Below are 27947 nucleotides of genomic sequence, written 5' to 3'. Positions count from 1 at the left end.
TGTGTGTGTGTGTGTGTGTGTGTGTGTGTGTGTGTGTGTGTGTGTGTGTGTGTGTGTATAGCTTTGGGCGTGTGAACGAGACACAAAAACAGTGAATTGGAGTTATTATTCAGTGGATGTGTGTATTCATCATGGTTTAATTACAACTTTTGTGCGCTTTGGTCCAAGACAGCTAATCTAAAATTTAGACTATCCTGCAGTGGGTCACATTAGGAATACACTACCTGCTGTTTTATTTTTTTTATAACCAACTACTTTAAAGTAAGAGTGTAACATTTTCAGCAGTCCTGCTTTGATCCCTATCGATCTTCTCTTCTGTTTTCTATCTTTTTTTTTTTTACCCTTTGAAGCCTGCAACATTTTGTGGGTGTAAAATTGCTGTTAGAGTTTGTTTCTGTATTTTTTTGCATTGATTCTTCGTTCGTTGAATTAATTAGGCAGTGTCTTGACAAGCCTCCCAATTTCCTGGCCCCTCTAGCAGTCTGTTAAGAAAATGTTGATTTTCAGAGCACAGAAAAGTCTTTGTGTGCAGCGCTGCGCGACGACAAACCGGCGAGCTGGATGGTTGATGTGTAACTGGAACTCACCGATGACGTATGTGAGCAGCAGGGCCAGGGTGAGAGTGAGCAGCGACGCAGACAGGGCGGTGCACTTCCAGTTGCAGCAGCGGTGAGGCTTGTTGAAGGTAAACAGTGGTCTGGTCACGCTGCTGCGAGGGAGAGGCCGGGGTGGGGGGGAGTACACAGTCCCGGACGTCAGGGGGTAACCCTGCCCTGTCCCTGACAGAAGAGCCGATGACCCAGAGCCCTGCTTGAACAGGAAGTGTCTGTTGGAAAAACGCAAAAGAAAAAAAAATGTCATTCTAGCCATTGTCATTCTGCAAAAAACTGTCTGCTCATCCCCACGCATGGCAGTACCCACTGAGGTCACCGTGGTCCGGACCGCTTCTGAGGTTTAATCATAATTAACAATGAGAAATAACAAGGGCAGGGTAATGAATTCAATACTTTTTAGGCACAGACTCTAAAATGCCTCTATGGTATCAAGTTTCAAAAAATGCCTCGTCATTCATTACCAAATATCAATACCTAAGGAGAAAATCTCATCAGCGCCAGTGAGCCAAAAAAGAATGCAGCATGCTTCTAATGAGATCTAATAAAAACAAAAGATTGGTGCTGTTATGTGTTATGTTGTTATTTCTTTTTGTTATAATGGATTTTATAAAATGGTTATCGTTCAGGAACTGGCATCTAAGTCACGGTATTGGTATTGGTACCACATCATATATTATATAAATAAATGTATATTTATGATAAATTCTAAATGATACACAGCCCTAGGAATAATAATGGCCAAAAAATTTTAACAATGATATTGTACATTGCAAAGTTTAGCGACTTACAAATCTGATCACCATCATTGCTTGTGGTGTGTGTGTGTGTGTGTGTGTGTGTGTGTGTGTGTGTGTGTGTTGTCGTCAAACTACTCAAGTCACTGGTTCTTTGATTAAGTCAACAAGTAAGGAACTTAATGTTTATGTTTAATACACATTTCTATAATTCAAATCCCAAAAGGATGCAAACTCAAACACAAAGGTGAAAAAAAGAAAGTGTGTATGATTTTACGAAATTGTTTTTGGCAGGATGGAGAGGCAAGAGAACAGTCTCAGAGAAAGGGACAGGCTGTGAACACACAGGGTGACAGAGAACAAAGACTCAGTGACAAAGAGAGAAATAAAGAGAAGGACTATAAAGTTGAGAGAGACTGGAGGATAAGATGGAGAGAGGGACCAGGTTCTGGAGGGCACAGAGAAAAGGAGAGGCTGTAGTGTGAATTTCCCTTTAATTCAACACTTTAATTAAACATGGTCAACATTCATTTTCAGATGTTTCCTAATTGATTTAGTGTTTACCATTTAGTTGACTTCTGTGTTTCCAGATTGTAGTGTGGATCATTGCAACATCTGACCAGATCCATGGTTGTGTGAGTGTTACTGCTGGACAGTGGGTGTGCAAGGCGTGAACAGAGTAACCGGTAACTACACAAAAATAATGCAGTTAATAAATAATGTGCTCCTTGGCCTTGGGAGTATCACTGATACTACTGTGGTTTATAAGCTGAAGATGCTAATGATTAAAGCTGACAATAAAGCAGACAAAGACTAATGTAATCCTTACACTGGAAAAAAGACACTCCTCTTTAATAAGCAGAGTATCACTCTTTCTTCAGCCCGGTGCACACCACAGGCAGGTGGAGGAATCCTGAGCTTATGGTGGCTAAACTAGGATTGGACAATCTGTAATTTAAGGAGGGGTTGAATGAAAGGACAAGTCATTGCTGGAAGCCGCTCCGCTATGTGTCCCACAAACCACCTGCCACCTCTGGGACCACTTTTTTGTCTTTTTAAGTAGATTACAGTGTGAATTTGGAACCAATCTAGGACAGTGGTTCAATCCTTCACCAATTAGCTTAGCACAGCACGGACATCATCTTTTCTTAGGTATCTAGTATCTTTTTCGGATTCTATTATTAATAATCTGCACTCAGTGGAATTCAGCCTCACTCTGAAGTACGCCTGACTGAAACTCATTTAACAGGGCCCCCGAGGTGGGAGGTTTTAGAGGAGACCCCTGTCCTGCTATTTTCTAAATGACGCATACCGGCTGGCTCAGGATTCAAATACAACACACAGGACAGTCCTCTTGAACCTCACCTGTTGGAAAAAGCTGCAACTATATAATTTAAGCCCATAATATCCCACGTTTGGCTGCATTTGTGTGCTTTTAATTTAAGTGCTCTCCTAAATTTGTAAGTAATGCATCATCAAAGATTAATCCAGAAAGCTCAAATCAAGGACAAAAAGTAGCCTAAGGAAATCTCTAAGCGCTACCACTCCACTTGCAATTTCTATTATGTCCCACCATAAATTCTTTGTGGAGGCGAGCAATATATGTGACAAATGTAAAACTATTCAAGTTATTCACAGTTAGTGCACTATAACCGGTTAAACAATAGGAAACAATCTACTAACAATCTGCAACGTAACATACCCACAGCACACTATAGATAATGTACAAGCCCCAGCATATGAAATGATCTTATCCAGTCCGAGTCCCTCATCGGAGACAAAGCCCACATTTGTGCCTCTCTGCTGTAACATCATGAGCTGCTGCTGTAGTGCGGAGCAGCGCTGATATTAAAGAGAATGGAAAACGCTGTGGCAGCTAAGGATCAACGACTTACCTATTCTGTTTTTTGACTCATCAAAGCGACTACTTAAGTTAGACGGCTGTATTAGTTAAACGAGAATGAAGTTCACTTTCATTATAAAAAAGAGCGTGTTAGATGGCAGATGATGATAGGAAAGTAAGCTGAAGGGCAATTAATCTAGGTAGCATTTCATCTATATTATGTTTGGATAATGGAGGACGAAGGTCGGAGGGTGTCAGACGAGGAAGGAGAAATATAGGGGGTTAGGAAATTATGCAATTTGGAAAAGTGGATCTGGGCAGGCAATTATAAGCAGCTCCAGCTTGTTCTGGCCATATTGATCTATCAAAAAAATGAACAAAGACTGCTAGTGTTGGGGAACAAAGAATAGCCTATATTGGAGAAAACACCAGAGGCAATAAAAAAAACAGGTATGACTCATTGTTTTGTTTTTTTCTTTCTGCGGTGCGTGTGTATTTTCCATGAAAAATATATATCCTGGAGCTTCTGGAATTTTTAGACAAGCAATGATTGCCTCAGGTTACTGCGTGCACTCGGCGGGTTAAAACCAGCTGTGAGTGCGATATGTCGTGGCAGACATGCAGCTTGCCAGAGTGTTATTCTAGCCGTGCAGCGAGAGGTGTGAGGGCACAGGCTGCTGTTAGGACTGTAGTCTCTGAAGGGCCCTCAGAGGACAGGCCATTAAAGGAGGGCCAGACAGCAGACTGACAGCGGGGCTGGACACCAGAATGCATCCGCCCCGTATCTCGTCCATTTGCCATTTGCAAAACAAAACGAGGGAAAATAAACCTGAGTAAAATACAATGGAAATAGAAAAAAGGGGACAGTTTTGGTGCATTAAAAACATCTTAGCCATAACGGTCTATGATCTCAGCGCAGCTCTGACAGCCTTTTTTTTTAAATTCTGTCATTTGATACTTTTTTCTTTTAGGGCTCAATGGATAATAGATTTGGGGCGAGAAGTATATTTTCATTTCCTTAAATTCTCTCTCTTTTTTTCATTTTACCGATCATCCTTTTCTTTCTGCCTGTCTGTGATGTGGCCCTATGGCTGAGTTCAACATGAGAGACAGGTGACATCCAGCCTTCCATGCCCCCCCCCCTCCTCTCGCCCCCGTCCCAGCGTGTGCTGAAAGCCGGGAGTCAGATGGGAGACACAGGAGGCAGCACATGGAGCAACCACACACCTTAAGGGTCACTGGTAGTTCAACGTTGGAAGACCAGAGATGAACTTGGGATAGACACGTACGCATGCACGCACGGAAGCACGCATGCACGCACAAAGGCACACACACACATACACAAACACACACACACACATTGAGAAACATAGCTTAACTCAGCCAAGCATACACAAAAAGATGTCAAATACGGGTGAGCATTTTCACATTTTTGAGGCCAGTACACAGGTCGAGTCCACCGTGGTGCTTTTATTGCTCTGCTGAAGGTGGATCCGAGCGAAAGGGATCAGAATCCAGCCAAAGATATTGCATTTGTCAACACGTGTGGAACTCTATTCTTCTTGTGCGGTGCTTTTCTTCCTGGCTGCCTGCCTTTGATCTTCTCAGACAATATCCAGGGGCGACGCCCAGGAAGCTCTGAATTCATATTACAGGGCAGATTTCCCCGGAGACGGGAAGAAAATGAGAGTTCCCTCTCTCCAGGAGGCTGAAGTCTACGGCCCAGGGGCTGTCTCTACCTGGATATGTGCGAATGACTGTGTGTGGGTGGGTGGAGGCCTATGTGCACGGCAAACAGGTACACGCAGAAATACGGGTTGTGTGTGTGTTTGTGTATATAAAAGTTGATTTTGGTGTGTAGCTGCACTACACAGAGTAAGATTCAAGAAGTCTCACTTCTTAGCGATTAGAGGAAGGAGAGAAAGCCGGGAACCAGTCAATTTATTACAGTCGCAACATTTGTTATGCCTCTTAACACACCCAGTGTGAGACCCAGTCAGATATATTGAACATCCATATCTGCATCCTTCTACTTACACAAGCCGACCTCTCCACAAACATAACGGATATGCAACTGAAAGGGAAATCTATGCACACTTCAAACAATCTTAATCTCCGCTGACGCAACGTCAATACATTTCAATACAAATTCATCAAACACGCTTCGTGGAAAATGAAAGTGCACTTGACAACAAGATTTGTGATACAAATAGCTTTAAGGTCATAGCATCACTTATAATGCCATTGGCCTGAACACCCATGTCAAGTTCGTAAATACTTGATAAATCTTTAATCTCACGCCTGAGATAGAGCTGATAGCGGCAGCACAAGCATCAGGGGCTGAGCAAAAATATGAAATCATTAGATTAGAAGTGTATCTGAGACTGTGACAGAGGAGCGAGAGGAGGGTGCTTGAATATTAAATCCAACCCAAAACAGTTAAGTGGTGAAGACTGTCATTTCTTTCTGTCTTCCCTACCGCCAAAAGCCAGCTAGAAAAGAGCCAATAATATCTGAATTATGTTATGAAGGGACACTATTCTATTGACTATGAATATGATTACATTTTATGGCTCAGAACTAATAGCGCAGTATCAAATTAAACTTATTTGACTATAAAGTCCCAAATGCAAAAATGTATTACTACAAAAAAAGCACCATCCAATATACTGAGCCACTGCGAAAATTGTGTTTTATAATCACATCTCTCTTTGGGAGAGACTTCTTTATGTTTGGAAAATATAACAATCTGAAACACATAAAAAGCGTGAATTTCATTTATGGTGGAATTTAAGTTAAAGGAAACACACACACACACACACACACACACACACACACACACAGATACGTGCTTAATTACAATGCACTTCTGACAAGTCTTTTACATTGATAGTCATGTCTGGCCAATGATTAATTTAAATTGTCACTGAATCTAATTTTATTCTTCCCTTCCTTTAAATGAGGTAAGATCTAATTATGGCCTAATGCATAACTTATTAAACCCCTCTTCTTCTGGTGTGGCAGCCTGCCAATCTCATCCTCACTCATAATACCAGAATTCTGCCGCCGCACCGCGCTTTCATTATACATGCAAACATATTCCTTGCACCTTGCAGCTTCTTTTTGAAAGCAGCCTCACAAATGAAGATCTCCTAAATAATGATCTGACCAATTATTACTTATGCTGCAAGTTCATGCTTTATTCTGCTTGGTGGGATGGAATTCCAGCGGCCTTGTCTCCAAGTATTTCGGAAAAAATGTCTCGGGTGCCACAACTGGAAGTGGAATCCTAATATGTTCCTGGAAAGAGGATTTCTATTAGTAATTGACATTTATTTAAGGTAGCATCAACTCAGATAATGGTGTCCTGGTGACAGTGGGGGGGTTAGAAAATGAAAAGAATCCAAAAACCTGAGAGATTCGCTCTGACTTTGATGGTGTGCAAAGTCCTGTAATAACTCCCCAGAGGCTTGCTTGGTGTTCCACTTACTGCTCTTTACACTTGCAAAAACATGTCCATCCTTACAAATCCTTTAGCCCAAAATTCATTTATTCTTGATCATTCTACTCTGAGTTCTCGGAGAAAATTCTGAAAGTGTGCCAGCACGCACTCCTGACGACATAATTTCCTTTAATCTAATGAGCCTCATTTGTAAGATTAAAGCAATGCCTTTAATCAAGTGGCATTATGTTGAAGTAGGGCGGTTTGCCTTGAAGACATTTTCATTTGAAGGGTTTCATTGCAAAATGACATATCTACCGTTTTGGACTTTGTTCCAAAATTATTTAAATCATCTCTTTTTCTTTTATTAAAAAATAAAAATTAAAAAACAGCATGAAAAATAACCTTTAAGGGACTTTTCCATCGGTTGCATTCTCTTACCTGGTCTCTAGGGGAATGTTGCTGTTGAGCACCCAGCTGTTGTGGAGCTGTGCCGGGTCTGTGCTCGAGCTTGTGTCTGCCCCCTGGCTGCCCTGACTGGCCTGGCATCGCGTCGGCATCGTCTTCCTCTGCAGGCTGACTTGAGTGTAGGGCGCCGGGCGGGCACAAGTGCAGGCGTGGGGCGGAGGGGGAGGCGGGGGCAGCGGGCGAAATGTGAACTGACCACCTGGGCTGCTGGGTAGCTCTGCCAGACAGACAGAGAGAAGCAGAGGAGGAGGCATGGGGAGGGACAGGGGAGAAATAAACATAGCTTTATTAGGAGAGCAGCGCCATAAATTACAAATAAAAGTGGCGTGTTAGTTGACAGTTTATTGTTATTACACTGATTGAGGGACATAAATCAGCTTGGAAACTGTGCCTGTCCAGTGCCTTCCCTTCCTACCTGCTTCGATACACTTCCAGTCACCCTATAAATAGGCTGCTGGCTGGCTGCAGCATTGAGCAGTCTTTAAAGAGCTAACAGCTCTGGCTTAATCTGCAGCCGCCAGCCCAAACTACCCATGTGATGTTTATTATGAGATCTGTAGCTCGACGGAATGAGCTAGCCAGCTGTAACTCCCTCACATTGGTAACCTCGGGGTCTAGCTAGAGCTCTCTCAATCCATCATTTATCATTCCCTTTCCCCATAACTCTGCCTCGCCCCGTCTCTTCCTCCCTGCTGCTTTCTCTCTCTTTTCAGAATGTCTTCTAAAAGCGAGCACTGACTAATTCAAGTTTTAGCAACTCAAATGTGCCTGCGTATGTTTATTTCATGTGTGAATGTGTGTTGCTGGACAGTATATTACTGCACATGCAGCTGGCTTGTGTTTATTTCCATATGTGTATGTGTTCAGGACATCAAGAATCCTGGGACATTAGTTATCAGCTTAGTTTAGTTATTTCTATCAATCATCACTTACATAACTTAAATGGTAATAAAAAAGTGTCATTAGTTCATGCAGTGTCATCTTAACTGGTTAATAATTAATACTGATGTAAAAATGTGTAGTTTGAAGCATTTGCTTATAACACCTAACCTTTTTATATTCTATTTTATTAATATTTAGTTTTTAGGGCCTTCAGGATATTATCAATCTTATATGTATTCTAATCTTATTGGGCTTTTATGTATTATCTTTCATTTCTGTATTCATATTAACACACATATTTGTGCAGAAGGAAAAAATAAACACATTTTAAATACATTCCCGTTCATATCCACATGCCTCGCTTTTATATTTGTTCATCTTTTTTTGTATTTTTAAATCCTTGTAGCGTGTAACCCATTTTTACTTCCTCATCTAAAAGATTCCACACGTGTCGTCTTTTTTTATTCTAATCTTTGTCTCTGTGAACATTCCCCTGCGTTCCTACACTCTCTAATCTGAAACTGCCCCTGTAACCATGCTATTTTTGACTTTATACATTATTTGCATTCTTCCACCAAGTCTCTAAATTTAAGTGTGTGTGAGTTTATAAATAATCTGATTGCTAATTCAATGTGTTCTTCTCTGTTAATCATTCTTATTGCTCTCTTTTATGATAAAAAAATAGGGTTAGTGATAGTTTTGTACATGTTTCCCCATATTTCCACATATTATGTAATGTATGGCAATATTAAGGAACTGTACACTACATGTAGTGAATCGGAATGGAGCACATCCTTTGTTTTATGTAATATCACAATGGACATTGATACTTTTGTTTCCAGCCCAATTTGTACATTTGCCTACAATCACTCCTAAGAATTTGCTTTCATAGACTTTCTATTTTCACACTTTCTATCATGATATTTACTTCATGATTCATTTTTTTTATTTTCAAATATCATGAACTTAGAATTATTTAAATTCAAGGACAACTTATTAATATCAAACCATCCTTTTAAGACTTCCAGTTCTTTCCATTGTACCCGAAAGGCGTCTCAGGTCATTACCAGAGTAAAATAAATGTGTATCATCAGCAAAAAACACATATTTCAACAATTTAGACACATTTCAGATATAATGTATGTACAATATAAACAGCTTTGGACCGAGTACTGACCCTTGTGGAACCCCACATGTTACTTTCTTAAAATCAGATTATCATTACCTATTTGCACATACTGCTGTCTGTTGTCCAGATGGTCACTAAGTCATTTGTGTGCTACATCTTTATGCCATATTTTTCCAGTTTTGTCATTAAAATAGATAGATAGATAGATAGATAACTTAATATTGCATGATCTATAGTGTCAAATGCTTTTGTAGGTCTAGAAATACTCCTACTGTGTATTTCTCATGTTCCATTGCTGTTGATATCTCCTCTTCTAATTCCATAACTGCCATTGCGGTGGAGCGGTTTGATCTGAAACCATACTGGTGATCACTCAATAATGTGTGGGTTTCAAAGCAGTGGTCTATTCTTAGAAAAACACATTTTTCTAATAATACATAATAGGGAGAAGAGAGATAGCTCTGTGATTTGAAAAGGAGTAAATGTTTCCATTTCTATAGATGGGTATGATCTTTGCTATTTTCACTTTGTTGGGAAATATGCCCATTTGGAATGGTTTTTGCTACATTCTCTATAATATTTTGAATTAGTGTCATATCAATATTGTCGCAATCAGATTTTTGAATCTATTTACTACCTCAATTATCTCCTCTTCCTCAATTCTCTTCAGAAAGATGGTTTTGGCGATGAGTTGACGTTATTTTCACATATATTGTCCTTCATTTTTGGCTCCACAATATCAATATTTAGGGGGACAACTCATACCATGCTGTTGCAGCATGATTGTACAAGCACGGCAAATCCCTCGTCCCCAAAGACCAACTCTGTCCAGCTGTATTGACAATGAATGTAACATTAGCCCCGACCCCGTTGTAAGGAGGAAAGGAGTTCAGAATCAGGTTGACAGACAGTATTTGCCCACAACTCTATTTGCTGCCAAAATGTCAGCAATAATTTAGTATCTAGAAATGTAACCCACCTAGGAGATCACCACAGTCTTGCTAATTCAAGTTTAGGTATTGTATCAGACACATTTTATGATTTTTGCAAGATGAGAATTGTAAAAAAGTAAAGAATGGTATAATCTGGCTTTAGTTATATTGCCAGCATAAACACCTGCGTGTTACTGGAGTCTGCATTTTAGCTACCATTACATCTAAAATAGAGGTAACATTTTTTCCTAATATTGCAGGGAAACAGTTATGGAACGTGTTATCGTAACCATTTCCATAATATTAAATCCGTGCACAAGCAGTGACATTTTAGGCAATGTTAAAAATCGTATTGCTTTGATGTCTTAACACTAAATTATTGACGTCTTTTGCACCGCCATTTATGCTAATGCATGTGTCATATTCGACAATGTTCTGTGACATACCACATCAGGTTTTATGGTCCTCAGTTGTTGCAAATACACATTTACAAGATGTACAGTATATTGTGGCGGTGTAGTAGGAATGCTATGGCAGGACAGGAACTGTTCTGGAAGTAGGTCTATAAACATTTCCACAGTATTTCCACGATGCCATCTGTCCAGTTGAAATGGCATTTTGAACAATGTTAAAGTAGCAGTTATGACGTTTCCTCTGCTCGTATCTGTGTATATATCTGCATATTTGACATATTTTCAAAAGGACTCTGTGAACAGTCAAATATTCTTCATCTTTTAAAAAACACATTGCTGGCTATTGATCTTCCAACATGGCTGAATTGTCTTTGTCACATCTCCAAAGCATGAAATAAAATATTTGTCTCCTGCTGCTGACACAATGAAATTATCTCGTCCAAACTGATGACAAACCATTACTCACATCACATATTATATTATATTTCATGATTTCACAGAACCATGCAGGGGGTTCGGACTGAATGTTGTCCTTCCAGTGTTGTTTATTGCTCTGGGCCATCTGCGATGATGCACATTTCACAATCACACGTACAATTAGATTTTTTTTAGTATGTTTAACATGTTTCTGTTGAATGACGACAGCTGAAACTTGGAGTTTGTGAATTTTCTTGGATGTGTCATAATAGCTGATTGTCTCCCGAGAAATACGTAATGTTGCAGTGTACTACAGAGAACCACAACCTGCTTGTCACCGCCACACCGCATCAAATGATTTTAACAGCTATAGCTAATCAGAGGGTGCTGAAGCTGACTTCATATGGGACCTGGTTAAATGACAGGAAAAGTATTTGTGTCATCACCTGGAGGTGCTGTTTAGTCTAAACTAATGGATGTGGAAAATGGAATTTATTTTTGTCTGAACCACCTCTGAGATTTAAAAATGACATGCTTAGGGAAAACTGACAGAACACTTTTAGAGCACTTCTGCAATGTGTGTCATTGTAATGCACCAGGAGCTTTAACCAGTGGTGCTTCAGTTTTTAGCAGTCTATCTGCTTCATCAGTAACTGGGAGTCCTTTGAGTCCAGCCAGAAATCCCTCGCTTCCAGACACTGCAGGTAGATGTTTTTAGCATTTTTTACAAAAAATGTACTTTTTAATCTTTTTCTTAAAACAAACCTAAAAATAACATGCAGTGCATTCCCAATGGTGGGCACTCAAGTTGGAAACTTGCGCTTGAGGCATTAATTCAACTTCAGAGACTTGTCTTGAACATTACTTTGTTGACTTTAGACTTGACCTGGACTCTGTTATCCAGAAATTCTAAAGCCACTGTGAACACGTCTGCCAAAGCATCAAAGTTGTAATTTCAACAACGCTCACAAATTCTCAGACACATCACAGTGTGCACCTGTCAGCCTCAGGTGTGCTAGCTCTTTTTAAAAGGTCCCACATTGTAAAAAGTCAGATTTCCATATCTTTTATGATTATAAAGCAGGTTGAGGTGCTACATAAGTGCTATGAAAATATCAAAACGCTCAATCTACAGAGAAATGCAGACTGTTTGTTTTCATAATCTAACGAGCTGTCATGTCTTTGGTACGGCTGTGATGTCACAACTATACTATATTTAGGTAGAAGGTGTCGTTACAGTCATTCCCCGGATGAGTGCAGATATGGAAGACCCGGAAACACTGGCCAATCAGAGCAGAATGGGTGAAAACAGGTAAAGACAGACAGTATGACAAAAATAATGTGTTTTTACTTTAAAGCATGTACTAGTAGAAACCCAAAATACAAGTATGAACCTAAAAATGAGCATGAAATGGGAACTTTAATACACAGGTGAGTGCTTGCTCTAAAGGCCGCTGGGACTGTTTAAGATGTACTCAGAGCCTTTATGCACGTAAAAGTAGCTAAACCACAGAGGAAGAATATTTCTTTCAGTTCAAACAGGTAAAGCTCAGAAAATGCTGGATCCTACTTTTCCCATAATGCAGCTCAAAAGTCTTGTTTCCCCTGTCCACGTCTTTCAAAGTCCATGTCCCAGTTTGTGATGGAGTAAAACACGTTTACAACTGTATTTTTCAGTTAACTTTTACTGGATGGAATTGATCTGTGGATTCACGCATTTCTAGAAAGAGCTTTACTCACAAATATCTCTGTGTGTTCCAAATATTCCTACAGTGGCAAGGAGCTGCAATGCTTTTCAACCCAAATGGCTCACAATTGTATTGAAACCAAAATAATAAATCCAAATTATTTCTGGCTCTTATGTCTCAAATGCCCTCCAGTTCATTATTAATTTAGACTTTTTAGAGAAACCTGAGTTATAACAGCTCTGTGGAAACGGTCGCCACAACTTCCCTTTGCTACTTTTGCTGACGAGGGAAAAGAGTGTAAAGTGCACAGGAGGGGAGGAGAAAGGACAAGGATAGAGGGCCAGGGGAGGACGTAATCTTGGTGAGTTGGGTGACACAGGGGCCTGGGCTGCCAGATGGTGCTTTAGAAGGCTTAGCTAAGGCAGCTTTGGGTCTCCGTCCCAAAGGTCAACAAACTGACTCAATTCCTCGTTTCTCACACAAATGGCAGAGAAACACTTGCTCACTCCCTCTTCCTTTCCTCTCTTCCTCTTCCTCACATCAAACACGCAAGCTGTTATGTTGTGTTAAATGTAACCATGATGTAACCTAAATAGGCCTGGCCATGTAGGGCAGGGGCCGTGCAATATTTGGCGTGTTAGCCAAGAGTTCAGAAATCAACTCTGTGGAGAGTAGATGGGGGCCGGAGGACGGGCCCATTACAGCTCTAGACGGCAGTTGTGACAGAACATCCTCTGCCCTGGGGTTCTTCTGGGACTTAGCCCTCCAGAAAAGACCTATTTGGAAAGTCGCTTATGAGATATTTTCCTAGAATCAGCTTTTGGTTACATAAGCCAGATATGAGTGAAGGTGTTTTATAGCCAGCTGAAGGGAAATCTGGAGGGATTTACTGGGTAAATGTAACAGGTAGCAGGTATTTGGGCCAGGTATTAAAAATGCATTACTGTTGGTGAGATGGACCTAAAGTAGCACAGACATTAAGTATTTATGACAATTTAGGTGTTTAAAGCCAAGTCATACTAATGCAATGAGAGGATAGCATAGGAAAAAATGACTCTCACACACACACACACACACACACACACACACACACACACACACACAGACACACACACACACACACACACACACACAGTAATGTTGTGTGTATTACGTTAGCTGTGCAGTTCTTAAGAAGGGCTGTTACCAAGCAGGTATAAATCTGGATGAAAAATTATTTGTGTTTATGAACGCTCATCACGCTCGTCATTAAAATGTTCTACTTTCAATCTGGATGTGCGTGCCAGATGCTCAGTGCTATACCTGAACGCAGAGTTTTTTCTAATTAGGCAGAGAAAATTGAAGAAGCTACAGTGAGGAAATTAAATGTTAGTATTCATGGACAATAAGAGACTGTGAAAATGATTAGAGGAAAAGGGGGAACGTTGTGTACTATTGCTGGGATTCTGACATTAAAGTTAGAGTCTAACTTATTCTCCTCCTGGATTTATATGTTATTTCATCTTCTTCACATGTATGTTTACTTTATTTTTAAAACTCGAATAGTTACATGACAAAGGACAGATTGTGAGTACTACTAAATTGTATTTTTTTCACAAACTATTTAGGCAATTTATGTCAAAATGAAGATGGAAAAAACAGCGCTGCAAAAAGCCTCTCTTTTTTATGAAGTGAAATATAAAATTCAGTTTCCCTGCTTACTTTGTAGAGTCCTTAAAGTGTGGAAGCTGCAACCACAGAATATATAGCTTCTTTAATAAGAAGAGACCATTCCGTTTGGTGTGTATTAGTGTGTAGTAGACCATAAAAACATGAGCCACAATAATAGGAAAGCCTAATATTTAACCAGATACCTCTTCTTCTTCACTCTGTGTTTGCTCCACTCCCCTCTCTTCATTATTGTGCCCAGCGCTCTAGTGCAGAGTTAATTTCTTAACACAGGAAAGCCTTATAAAATCCATAGAGCCTGACCTCAACAATATCAAACCTGCCTGTCTAACAGAGGACAATGTTCAAGCGAACATTAACACTGTCGTCGGACCAAGCCCAGCAAAAACCACCCTCCACCCCACTCTAAAAATAAAAGCTTAATAATTTCCCCCAGGATAGCTTTTCATCTATCTCGCTTCTTAATTGACTTGCATCAAATTGCCACAAAGTTTATTCCTGTGTTTCGACGAAATAAATAATTAACCCCGTAAAAAGGTCAATCAACTGAAATTAGAACTCACTACTTTTTATTCTTCATTTGCGATGTGATGAGCTGGGATCCTGAACCAGCTGACCATCTGACTTTCTATAACAATTTGTCTTTGTCTTAGCAGAGTTCCTGGCCAAGAGATAACACATTATCTTCATCAGACGTTTTAAGTTCCAATATTACGCTGGCTGCTGATGAAATTAATGTTAAGTATGGTAATATCGATAATAACAACAGTGACTCTATGATAACGGGGACTAATATTGCTGATGATGGCCCCTACGATGACATGAAAAAAATTTTATTGATGAAAATGCCGGTGGTGATGAAAATAACAAAGATAATGACGATAGCATCGGTAATAACTGTGGTTGCTGATAATGAAAATATCAGTGATGGCGCCAAGAACACTGATAATTACGTTGATGACAGTGGGCTATGAGACAGTAATTAGAATAAAAACAGCCATTGATTTATCTCTGCAGACACGGGGACAAACGGTGGGATCTCCATTTTACAAAGTGACACAATCATGTTGTCCAATTAAAGCAAGAAAATACAAATGAAGTAACCAAGTGCTCTGAGCGCTTTCCCCTCTCATACTGAACTCAGTCGATTTTCATACAGAGCCTGATAATTAGCAGCCATGCATCATCTCGCTTTTTCATACCGGCCGACTCACTCAATGTGCGTGCACCAACGTGCATTGGCGTGCATGTGCATGCCTCTGTGTGATGGTGTATATCTATGTGCATATTTATGTAATTGCTTGTTTGTACCCTGATGTTCAAAAACAACTTCGGAGCAACTCCACAATCATGTTTAGGCTGCAGGTGATTCAGAAAGTAGCATTTCCCTGGAGAGGGCGTGAAGCCTCCTGAGTCTAGCTGCTCAGCTCTACAGAAAGAAGCTTACCATCACTCAAACACTTCACTGCAGGGGCCCCGTGCTCAACATTACATTTTCAGAAAAGTACCCTCCTTCGGTCCTGCGCTATTTAAATGATCTGTTAAACTTGTAATTAATTAGCAACTACACTAACCAACTAAACTTTTTTAGATCTTAAAGAGCCCCTATTATCCTCCTTTCATGTGTTATATTTGCACTCTTGGGTTCTACTAGAATAGATTTACATGTTTTGATGTAAAAAAAACAACTATATTATGTTTCTCACATTGCCCATTGCTGCCGATTCTTTGCCAGGGATTCTCTGTCGGAGGTCTTGGCCTTCCTGAAAAAGCCCAGTCTGCTCTGATTGGTCAGCTGGCCCACTCAGTTGTGATTGGTCAGCCAAAGATGAACAAGCCGCTGGGAGGGCTGTGCTGCACCAATCGGCAGCACATTAAAAACTGGGCTGGCATTCTCAATTAATGACTAATAATCACTAATTGAGGAATTGTGTGTGTGTGTTTGGGGGGGGGGCGGGGGGGGGGGGGGGGGGTTAGGCAGGTGTAAAGGTGCTGCTACGTTTGTGAAATGTGTTTTTAAAATGTTAGATACTTATACTAAACCAAAAATATATAACACACGAAAAGACATGAAGGATCCAAAAAAAGACTTTAAGGACTTTTGGCTGCTTTTCGATGGCGGCCAGCGCAGGCTTGCTGTGGATGTAGCCTGTAGTTGGATAGCAGCTAGCTGAGCTCAGCTCATCTCTCCTGAGAACAAAGCCGTGCCCTGATCCTTCCTGACCTTGTCACTGCTGCAGGGTGGCCGGTCAATGCCACCTGCCGTGGAACTGTGCAGGTGTGTGTGTGTCTGGTGTGTGTGCGTTGGTGCATGTCATTCGTCCATGTGTGCATGCGTGCGTGCTTAAGTATGCACATGATAATCTGAGAGAGTCTTTGGAGCATGCTCAGTAGTGGCGTGATGTCATGTGAGTTAATAGCCTCGGAAAAAATTTGCATTACCAGGAAGAGGGCGTGACACGGTGTTTGGGACTCGGAGGTGAAACACCACAAAGGCCATTACAGTGATTAGTGCACACATTCGTCTTTTACAAGCCTCATTATTCTTTCCCGCCTTCCCCCTCGCTCTTTCTCTCTGTCTCTCATGCCTTTTTTTGCTTTCTGTGTTTCTCTATCTGTCCTATATATGAACACACACTGCTTCTCCCTCAACCCCCAAACAATCACAACAAGCACTCACAAAGTATGGCCGAGTTTTGCTTGCACACACATGCATACACTATATTTCCTGTGACTCCCCCGACTCTAAAACAGGAGAAAGTGCCTGGACTTGACAGCAAACAAAGCAACACGAAGAGAATCCTGGCAAGCTAAAGAGAGAGTAGTATCAAAGCTACAGGAATGCACCAACAGCAGCCTCTTTTTTACTGAGAGAGAGAGAGAGAGAGAGAGAGAGAGAGAGAGAGCGAGAGAGAGAGAGAGAGAGAGAGAGAGAGAGAGAGTATTCCTAGTGTTGTAGCAGACCTGAGCTGCTGGTAATTAGAATGGGTTCTGAGGGGAGACAGGCAGTGGAATGAATGCAAATGAATTCACTGGCTCCGCCACTGGGCTCCTCAACCTCACTTTTCATATAGGCTGCCTTACAGACATGGAGCTACTGACACAAACAGAGCAGGGCCCCACAGTACACACTGAATGACATGACTGTGGACACGCACGTGCCAACATGTCCACGCACAAACACGAGTGTGTGCAAATAAAATGGGAATCTGTAGGCTTGGGACAAATACGAACCCAACAGTGCATGAGGAAGCACGCACAGATACAAATCCACAACCCCATAACACACACACACACTCACATTATACTAATCCCTGCAAATACCACAGTGGTGCTGTGAAGAGAGAAAGGGGATTGAAAATGCTTGTTTCCTAGCGAACATCCACAGCATGTCCCACAGCGGAATAAACAAACCCTTCTTAATTGGTGTCGATTTGGAATGGAGTGATGATTCATCATGCAGAACTCCCCAGTAGAGTATTGGAAACCCAATCATTTTTAATCCATATGACCTTGACAGAGGGCCAGAGTTAGACTCTAACTCCTTCCACGCGTGTTGTCCAACAGACAAAGTCAAGGCATTGTCACTGACTTTACAAGTCGTTGGAACTGTAATCCACCAAAGTCAGATCACTTCACTGATTACTCCATCTCAGCCAACGGCAAATCTTTATGAAGCACTCAATTCTCCACAACAGTGATAAATCAGGCTACTATAAGCTTTCCGTCTCGATGATGGCACACCAGAGACAGTATCTCCATAGCATGCTGCTCCAGTAAATAATTCCTATTCCCATTACATCTCCCGGTGCTGCTCCTGACTTAAAGAAGTCCACCACTGGCGCTGCTTCACCACACCTCCGGATCCCTGGTGGTTTGCCATGTGAAACTTTGATAAGTAACTCTATGGCTCTTCTCAAGGAGAAGCAGGTCATCTGTGAAGGGGTTCTGCTCTTTACTAGCTGCTGCTGTAAATGAGCCTAATTAACACATCTTCCTTCTTATCTTAACCAGGCATCCGGGGCCAACTAGAGCCTTATTATAAAGTAGATTATGCATGTAATGTCCCCATTGAGATTACAGTATGGAAAGGGACGCATTTAGAATTATATATATATATTGATGCACTGTGTGAAGAGGACAGGACTGTGTGAAATTGGGAAGACATGGGAAGTAGCAGAAAGAATGAGGGGCTGCTTGGTATTCTGACAGGAGCGTATAATAGATGGTGGAGGGAGATAGAGGTACAAAGAGAGCGCGGAGAGAGAGGGAGAGAATAAGAGGAAAGAGATGTGTCTTCAGCACCACCTGCAGACTCGACTGGCGGCCATCTTGCGGTCAATGAGGTGAGTGCAGCCTCCGCCCCGGGTCAGCATTAACACAGACCAATGACACGTCGGCACTTGCCCTCTATTGCAGCAACACCTTGCTGTTCCACTCCACCGATCGCACCTATCACACCGATCACAACGTGCGCACACACGGGCTTACGCACTCTTTCCAGCGCTCTCCGTCTCTCTCTCTCTTTCTTTCTCTCTCTCTTAAAAAAGCACGCGCACGCACACACCAGGGGAAGCTTAACAAATGTGGGAACAGATGCCCCACATCAGACTGCAGTTGCCCTCTGCTCCCCTGCGTGCCTCCAGAGAGACAGAGGGATACCGTCAACGAAGATAAGACCTCTGCTGTCTCAACACACACGGACACACACACACACACAAACCCAAACACAGCCAAAGCGCAGCCGTTTGTTAATGTCCATATCATATCAGTATAAAGATGCAATCAGAATGCATGCTTGAAAGCTACAGTATGTGCCCAATCACCTCTCTCTCTTTCAACAAAAACTCCTCCCACCATCCACTTCTTCATTCTTTCTTTTATTGGCATGATTTCCCTTCATCCATGCTGCCACTGACCTCTATTCCCTTATTGAACTCAAGTAGCTGCTATGACAGGTGAAGAGGAAAATAAGACATCGGTGACCCCCTTGTAATACATTCAACTGAGGCAGAAAACACACTTGTTTTTTTTTTATTTCATATTTAAGGTCGGGGTGAGTATCCCTCCCTTGCAGACAGTTTGTTTTGTACCCGATACAATAAATGATACAGATGAATGTGAAACACTGCGATGCATAGCTAAATCAATATTATTTGATTCAGCTGTAAATTTATTATTGATTTGGCTCAGATTCAGGATTTGATAACGTATACCACAAATCAATATTTCCTCATTTTTATTTCAAGTATAGAATTTAAATTCACGTCTACTGCCCCACTAACACAGTAACCATGGGAAATGGCACACTGTGTAACTTTTTAACTAGTCCCAAAGAGGATGGATTTTTCCCTTAAATGCTGTCGACTGGTTGTTATTTAGCTCCGGTTCCAGATCGGTTACACTTAGGAAAAGCTGATGATATTGATACGGAACTGTTTGGACCACATTTTAATTTAGATGAATGTGTCGATTTCATGTGTGCGTGATTCAATATACACGGAGGTAAGACTGGTTTCAAAGTCAGTGACATTTACGGAATACTAGCCTATATATAGAGTCTATTTAGGAACACTGGCTGGCCGCAGGGTCAGCCAGGAGATCACACTGAATAAACATCGACACACACACACACACACACACACACACACACACACACACACACCCACACACACACACACACACACACAGACACACACACAAACAGGATGTAGTAGCTCATGAGGTTGATATTTTTCCCTACAAATTAAGTTGCAGCTTTCATTGGTGGATCAGACTGGTAATTACTTAGCTCTCCAGACACTCAGATGGGGGACTGAGGCTGAGGATATGGAGGTGGATCAAAGGTTTAGGGTTGACACTTTGTGTGTGTTGATCTGACTGGCAGCACTCTATCATCCCTCATGGCGTCTCCTCTGTATTTGACATGGCCTGGATATCCCCTGGTTTCCTGACTTACATGATTAAAGATCTGTCAGCATATAACAACTGGACCCTCGGGCTGACAGGACAGCTCGGTGCTGACCACTGATCCGGTGACTATGGGCTAATTCTTAAAATACCTCAACGGGCTGTTTGGCACACAAATACCTAACTCTGCAAACTTGTCAAGAATATGCAGACGTGTTACAGTGTAATAATCAAATGCAAGATGAAACCTTGCATAGCAATCTCAAAATTAGGAGACAGGTCAATACGCTATTACTGAGAGATAGAGCGCTAAGTGTGCACTTAAACATGGCCAGGTAGAGGGATGTTTAGATAGCCATTAGCTAACCACACTGACTATTCAGAAGCCACTTGCAGGACACACACTTTAAGGCACTTATAGCTATTAGCATCCATTAACATTTGTGTATAATCATGTGGAATGATGTGCGAGGGAGCATCACTTGCAGCAGAAAAATTAAGCACAGACAAAATTAAAATCCATCAAGAAGATGATGAAAATTCTGCAGCAGTGGAGCAGAGGGCACAATACAGGAGGCAACATAATGCATACACAATCTCATAAATACCCACAAAAACCAACACTCCAAAGCAGGGAGAGACTTAAAAAACCTACCTATATGCACAAACCCCCCTCCATTTTCATTCTGACGAACAACAGTGAAACTGTGACACCACTGCCCTCCACCTCACCAATCTCTTCTTTCTATCTACAACTAAAAGGGCCACTAACCTATGACACAACAACATAAAAAAGACACAACAACCAGAAAAGACTGTCAGTGACCTCTTCTAAGAGGGTCAGTTTCCCCAGGCTATAAAATCTTAAAAAAGCAAAAGATAATATTCTGACAGCGACGAATGGCGAGAGAAGGGGAGCTGAGACAGGACCCCGGCCTTAATGTAGTTTGTAATTGTAAGTGTTGGTCTTTAATAAAAGCCCAGAGTATTTGGTCAGGCTAATAGACTGGGCTCTCTAAATCCTGCCCGCCATGCATTATTCAACAGCCATTAGCTATCGCCTCATCTGGGAAGGCTTTATGAGTCCCATCATCGGCTGGGACCCAGGCTGGGCACACCAGAGGTGTGCGGGGAGGGGTGAGGAGGGGATTAGTTGGGGAGAGAAAAGAGAAAAGAAGGAATTGCATACAGGTACGAAAGGAAAAGGAGGTGGAAGGTAAAGAGGATTCAGAAGCGGAGAATCAAAGAGTAAAAGCTGACGAAAGATGGTGGTGATGCGGGTGAGGGCCTGTGATATGGAAATGACGACAGGGAGATGAAGACATGGCTGGATGAAAGTCAGAGGTCATATGGTAGTCATATGAAAATGGGAAGAGGTTGATGCAGGGATAACAGAGGAGAGGTGACCAAGGGAAGGTGGTGAGATGCACGGAAGTAGGTGTGGGAGGCGGGCCACGGGTCAGAGGGAGACTGGAGAGAGCAACAGAGAAGAAAAGAGAGCTGCCAGCCTGAAGTGGCATTTTCTGTCAGCCAGGAACATAAATGTCAGACGCATCCTCCCTCTAACCCTCTCAACCTTTCCTTCTTTCAATTCCCCACACCTTCCTCTCAACCTCTTCCTACTCCTTCCCCTACACCTCCTGCTGCCTTTCTCATTCTACCCACCTCTACCTTCCCTCTCTCCATCTCCCACGAGTGGTGCCAGTGGTAACTGTGCTCGCAGAGACGAGAGAAGGCCATGGAACACATGGAGATGCAGGCTGCTCAGTTACCATGGTATCACGGGCCAGCAGGAATGGCGCCAAGACCAAGACGCGTACGTGCGTTTGTGTGTGGCTGGGTGTGTGCGGGTGTGAGTGTGTGCTCTAGAGTGCATCTACACGTCTGGGTAATGGGTGTTTAGCAGGCCTGCCAGACTTGTCCCATCAGCCACTGCTCTCCCAGACTACCAGGTTGTCCTGACCCTCTGCGGCAGCCCAAGGACACACTCCTGTCTCTCTAATTAAAACACAACCCTGACAAGCACACCGCACACTCACACACCGCACGCGCCGCACACACCCTGCAGGTCTGCAGCTTAAAATAACCTTAAAAGGAACAAGCAGGGCCATCATTCCCTGCACTCAACACCTCTTCAAAATCCACTCAGTGTTTTCTCACCAGGCGGCTCCCAGGCAGACTGAATCCGCAGGAAGATTTGCAACAACACGCAGCATCTTCAAATGCAATGCTCGTTTATTAGACGAGTCATCAAAGGAGCTGCATTTCTTATTGCACTGCCTTTCTGCAACAATAGCTCTCTGCTTGAAAATAATTGTCTGCAAAACTATTTGCAACCATCAAAAAGCCACAGAGAGGTTTCTGGAAAACTGTCAGTGTTGCTGTGGTTCCATGAAACAGGCAGTTATTTCAAAAGCGCAATGCTAAGTGTCCAATGCATAAAATATGACTGCACAAACATGAGTGGTAAGTATATATCTTGTCATACTTTGAAAAATGACAGTGTCTAACCATCATAACCACAATTAAAATTACTGTATGTGCAAACGTGTGATAATGCGTAGCGCACATATTTGGTTTCTTCTCTTTTTGTTGGCTGCATACAACATTAACATTAATGTTGTGTGTTCCCATAAACCGATGCTAAGGCACGATCTTCTATTTACGGAACGAAGATGGTTCTTAGTTTGCATGCTCACTGAATTATGGGTAAGGAAACTAAGACGTGTGGACATCACATGTTGCACGCAGCATTGAGACAACCTCTTCACTTCATCTCCAACGGACAATTTAGAATGTTTACTTCCTCGTTAAGGGCATGATGGACGCTGATGAAGGAATCCCAGGGAAGCAATGGCGTCCTGTCGCTGTGGGTAACCACTGCAGCATGATTGAATGGAAGTGTCTGTCAGAAGGCCAAACAACGGCCTGTCAACCAATAAGCAGAGGTAACATACACAAACACACACAAGCACAAGCACACATAGGAGACGGATTGTCAAAAACTCTCACCTCACTCTCTCTCTCTCTCTATCTCTGTCTCTTACATACAAAGACACACACACAATCACCAAAAATCAAAAGCACATATGTGAAAAATGGCAAAAGCTAAGACAGGCGGAGACAAACACAGAAGCGCTCAGTGCACATTCAGAAAAATCAACGGTTAGAAAAACTCCCATCCCTGGCAGACCCCCTACCAAGAAAGGAGACGAGTGCCAAGGAATTTACTCGCTGAATCAAGCGGCACAGGTGTTATCGGAGCTGTGTGCACGAGATCCCGCCAAACAAAGTACTACTGTCATTTCTGCAGAAGTAGCAGCGTGGAAATCAACCCAAACAAACGTAATGAATGGTTCACAAAGTATTTAGCAGATTAGGCGGAAAACTCTATGCATGATGGGGGCCCAAATCCAAAGCTCATTACATGTGGCACTGCATTAGGAGCTCACACAAGCCAGTACACAGCCATATCCCATGGCTGCAGGCTGATTTCTCTCCTCTGTGAATGAGGTAGAGAGCAATCACATTGGCCAGGCATCGGGCATCTGCTGCAAAACCTTTTCTCTATTGTATATTTCCACCATCATTCCAAAGTGGCAGGACAGAGAGCTCTGATTAGCATCAAAGCCTTTGATTGCCCCACTCAACAATCAGTGCTGCTCTCCTGCCTGTGCATATTTGTGTGTGTGAGATTGGTTGGAGAGAGAGAGAGAGAGAGAGAGAGAGGAGAAATCGTCCAAAAAAATCATACTCGGTGTACCAAAATTACTCCTGAGCATTTGTGCAAGCCTGCACATGCACTTTAAGCCCTAATGTTTCGAGATGAACCTAAATGGTCTTCTATTATGAAGGTCTCTGAAGCCCACCTTTTGATGTTGCACACTGCAGCACCATCATCCGGTCTGAACAATTCACTCTGGCCCTGAAAATAGGCTGCTTCTTTAAAGAAACCTCTCTCTGTGGCTAAATATGATTAGCTGCAGAGGACATTGTAGCTCTCTCCACAGCTAATACATTTAGTATGGATTGTCTGAGGGGTAAGGATACAGCTAGCGGGGAGATCAATATTCTAAGTCAGAGTCTGTCTGGAGAAGAGGAACCATGCTGAGAGATGGTTAACTGTTCCAAGGCAGCAAATGCTGTCTGGAAGTAGCGAATGCCAGGAATCCCACGGTATTGAACACTTCTTCAAAAGGTAATGCTTAATGCTCAAGCTGGGCGATGGGTTATGTTGATTGTCTGCATCAGGCAAGGAGCTTGTTGAAGATTTGTTGTGGATATGTCTGAGGATAAGAGATTACATAAGTCAAATCTGGATGATTCCTTATGGTCTACAGTGCACCACTTAAGACCAAAGCCCCGTAGGGCTGATGTCAAAGTGGTGCTCTAAATAGAGAATAGGGTGTCCTTTGAGATAGAGGGGGGAAAGGACCCAGATTTAAGTGGCTTCATTTGCATGCGTGAATCCCTCACTTAAGCTATTTGAATCGCACACACGGGCAGCCGCGGACACAAACGGCCATGCGCGCACCTTCACACAAATTTCCCAGGAAGGCACACAAATACACACACTTAGAACAGACACATTCTTCCGTCTTTTCCTAGAGTCAGAGGACATTAGCACCGCATCTATTTCTGGAGGCCCATTAAGGCCGTAAAACATTTAAGATCCACACAGAGTGATTCGGACTGTCAGAATGACCCGTTATTTCCCCATTTCTCCTGCTCATGTAAAAAAAAAGCTGATACGAAGCTTGTGACAGAAACATGTATTCGGTGCCATTCCGGATTCGGCTGAGTGGGCTGGCACCCTGGCTGGATGGGGGGCGGAGGGAGTAGGTGGAAGGGGGGTTTGCAGTTGTTCGCTTGCCAAATGGGTCCATTTTGCTGAAATGTGAAACCTGCACTTTCCTGACACGCTGTAATAAATCTATCAATTGTGTGTGTGGCAGGGGGTGTGTTATGTGCATGTGTGCTATGCATGAAGAGGAAATTGGTGACATCTAAACAGGAAATATCCCCTTCCCTTCCCCTCTATAGATGTGGCAGTCACAGTAACAGCCAACAGCTCGGCTCACCATAATACAGGGTGGCATATGCCTTATAATGGAAATGCATTGTACCACTGAGGTACAAACAAGACCTCACATGTATGCATATCCGCACACACATCACATAGAAGCTGTAGTGGGTCGGGTAGACAACTTTGTCTGCCTCCCATCTCAAATCTATACATAAATATATCATTTGCAGTCCGCTGAGAACTAAATCTATGAAAGCAGCAATGCTATGCTACTTTAATGTGAAATGACAGGCTTCTAGGCAGCTCTTAGAAGCCTAACTAGCCGGAATAGCCTCTCTTTCCAGAAGGGGAGTGCAGAATGCTAGCAGAATGTTAGCTTTTCTATATATATATATATATATATATATATATATATATATATATATATATATATATATATATATATATATATATATACACTTCATTATTGTACAAAACAGTGAACTCCCCCACACCCTGTGATTTGTCCACCTCCCATCCAGTCGCACATACAGAACGTGCTACAAATCATTTTTTTTGATCCTTTGCTAACCAATTACTTGTTGCTTTAATGTATTTGTCCATTTGTAAATATTCCCAGTTGACATTTATCTATACTGTTTCATTTGAGCTCTGAAATACTAAATTAATCATCATGAATGTTAGGCTGAATCTTTAGTTTCAGCTCCTACTTAAAAGTAATGTAATTGCCAACAACTGCCCAACATGTTTTAACACTGCTGTCATTCACGGTGGAAAATTCACAGCTCGCAAATTATAAGAATTACCAAAGTTTAGCAAAGGTTCATAAAGTTAATGAAAAATTTTTGTTGGCGAAGGATTACCTTTAATGAGGAAGTCATAGCTTGTATTACATAAAGGGCAGTAATAGTTCAATCAGTGACAGATCACCATTGATTCAGTTTATTCATGTTTTATATAAAGAATTATTGTACAAAAACTCCATTATTTTAGAAAATAGCATTTCATGACTTTACATGAACACTTAATGTAATTTAGAAGAAAATTCAATGCTTACAAAGACTGGTTGCTATTGTCTTCATGTTGGTGTGGATTGCTGGGAATGACGTTTGCTGTGTGGGGCTATACCTCTGAGATTTCCAAGCTAATTTATGGGACATCAATAACCCAATTAAATACATAGAGATAAGACTTGTGGTTTTAAAACAGAAGTGTAGCTGTATCCCCATGTTCCTAACACGCTCCACTGGCAAACACTTCACTTTGAGGACTGTCGGCTGGACAGTTAAACTACAGACGCCTCAAATTATTTTTTCTGATTTATAGCAGCATTGAGAGTGAAAGATCCTGACAATGAAATTGTTTGTTAATGCTCAACTTGGCTGCCCTTTGTGTCTCCATTCTGTCTGCAATTTCTTTTCAATATAATTAATATCTTAAGACAGGTAAGAATAAAGAAATCGTCATCAAGAGATGCCATTGTGTTGATCTTTTAAATATGAGTTATTATATCCCAAGAAAACTTATTGTACCCTTCATTTATAAGGTATGTACTGCTATGGACAATATGTCATCTCTAAGGTTTGGCCTACACGTTGGCCAACATTGATCCGCACCTTGGTTTTCCATCATTTCTTCCTTTGACTTTTCCTCACTCTCCATAAAAAAAGCACAAAAGCTTTTCCCTGGAGCTCTACCCTATACAGTTACAACTCTACTATTTCTTGTAAGTCATTTTTTCTACTTTCAAAGGTACAACTGTGTACCCAAGTTACTGCAATGAACTTTTCAAAAAAACAGTGTGATACCTTTTTTTCCGATATGCAATGGACTTTCTCTACAATCCAGCTCCCACTGCTGACCTGGGGACGGAGTAGACAAACCACATGCCCACTGATATAGTGCTTCCTTTCACACCATCCCCTCCACCCCCCAGCCCCCCCACACAGGTGACCCATTAGCCAGTCGGAGTTGCTAACAAGAACACAATCCTACACTGGCTTCCCACCAACAACCATTGTCAACTGTAGTTTGATGGTGTGTTCAGCAAAGCCAGAAGTCCTGCAGCAGTCTCCATGGGCAAGTGCATGATCCCTCTGTGCCCCCCCGCCCCAGTGTGGCACCTTAACAGGCTGACTATTGATTTTCTGTAGGTGACACAATTACAATTCGGATTATACATTACATGTAAAGAGGTGGCTGGTGAGCCATAGCACGGTGTCACATAAGGAAATCTGATCAGCACACACTCTTCAAGGTGGCCATTCATAGCCAGTAGGAAACAGCGTTACTCTGAGAATTTGAATTTCAGAAAATCTCAGAAACGTTTTGCATCACATTGTGGTATGGAAACAGAACTATACCTGCTCCATGCTGGAAGATTGCTGCTGTTTCTTAAAGGGACCATCTTATGCTTTTTCCCTTTCCTTTATTATGTTATATCTTTTTTGTGCACAACGTTATAGATTTACAACGTAAAAAAAAGGCCAAAGTCCCGCCCCCCCCAAAGAGATTTACCATATGCAAAAGAATACACTGTTCACAAACTGATCCAAACAGGTCTGTTGTAGTCCAGCCTTTTATACCAGAGACAAACTCTCGTCACTTTATAACATGTTATAATGCTCGCCTAGCTGCTAGCATGGCACACCCTCATAGTCTGCTTCTGACTGGCTAGTAGTCCTTACCTAGGTCCTGACAGGATACGCCCTCATACTCTGCTTCTGACTGGCTAGTAGTCCTTACCTAGGTACTGTCAGGGTACGCCCTCATACTCTGCTT

The 27947-nt window shown here is 42.0% G+C and overlaps 1 protein-coding gene across 1 annotated transcript in view; it reads right to left on the bottom strand.

The window, feature by feature from the left end:
• Positions 1-27947, bottom strand: part of tenm1 (teneurin transmembrane protein 1) — a 168468-nt gene that overhangs the window by 109329 nt on the left and 31192 nt on the right. Inside the window, exons 4-5 of the mRNA XM_034883010.1 lie at positions 7075-7318; positions 588-826 (exon numbers count right to left, since the gene is read on the bottom strand). Coding sequence (XP_034738901.1) covers positions 588-826; positions 7075-7318 — 483 coding nt within the window. The remainder of the gene's footprint in view (positions 1-587; positions 827-7074; positions 7319-27947) is intronic.

Source organism: Etheostoma cragini, chromosome 10 (assembly GCF_013103735.1).
Source record: "Etheostoma cragini isolate CJK2018 chromosome 10, CSU_Ecrag_1.0, whole genome shotgun sequence".
Classification (NCBI taxonomy): Eukaryota; Metazoa; Chordata; class Actinopteri; order Perciformes; family Percidae; genus Etheostoma; species Etheostoma cragini.
This window is presented reverse-complemented; position numbering and strand designations above follow the sequence as displayed.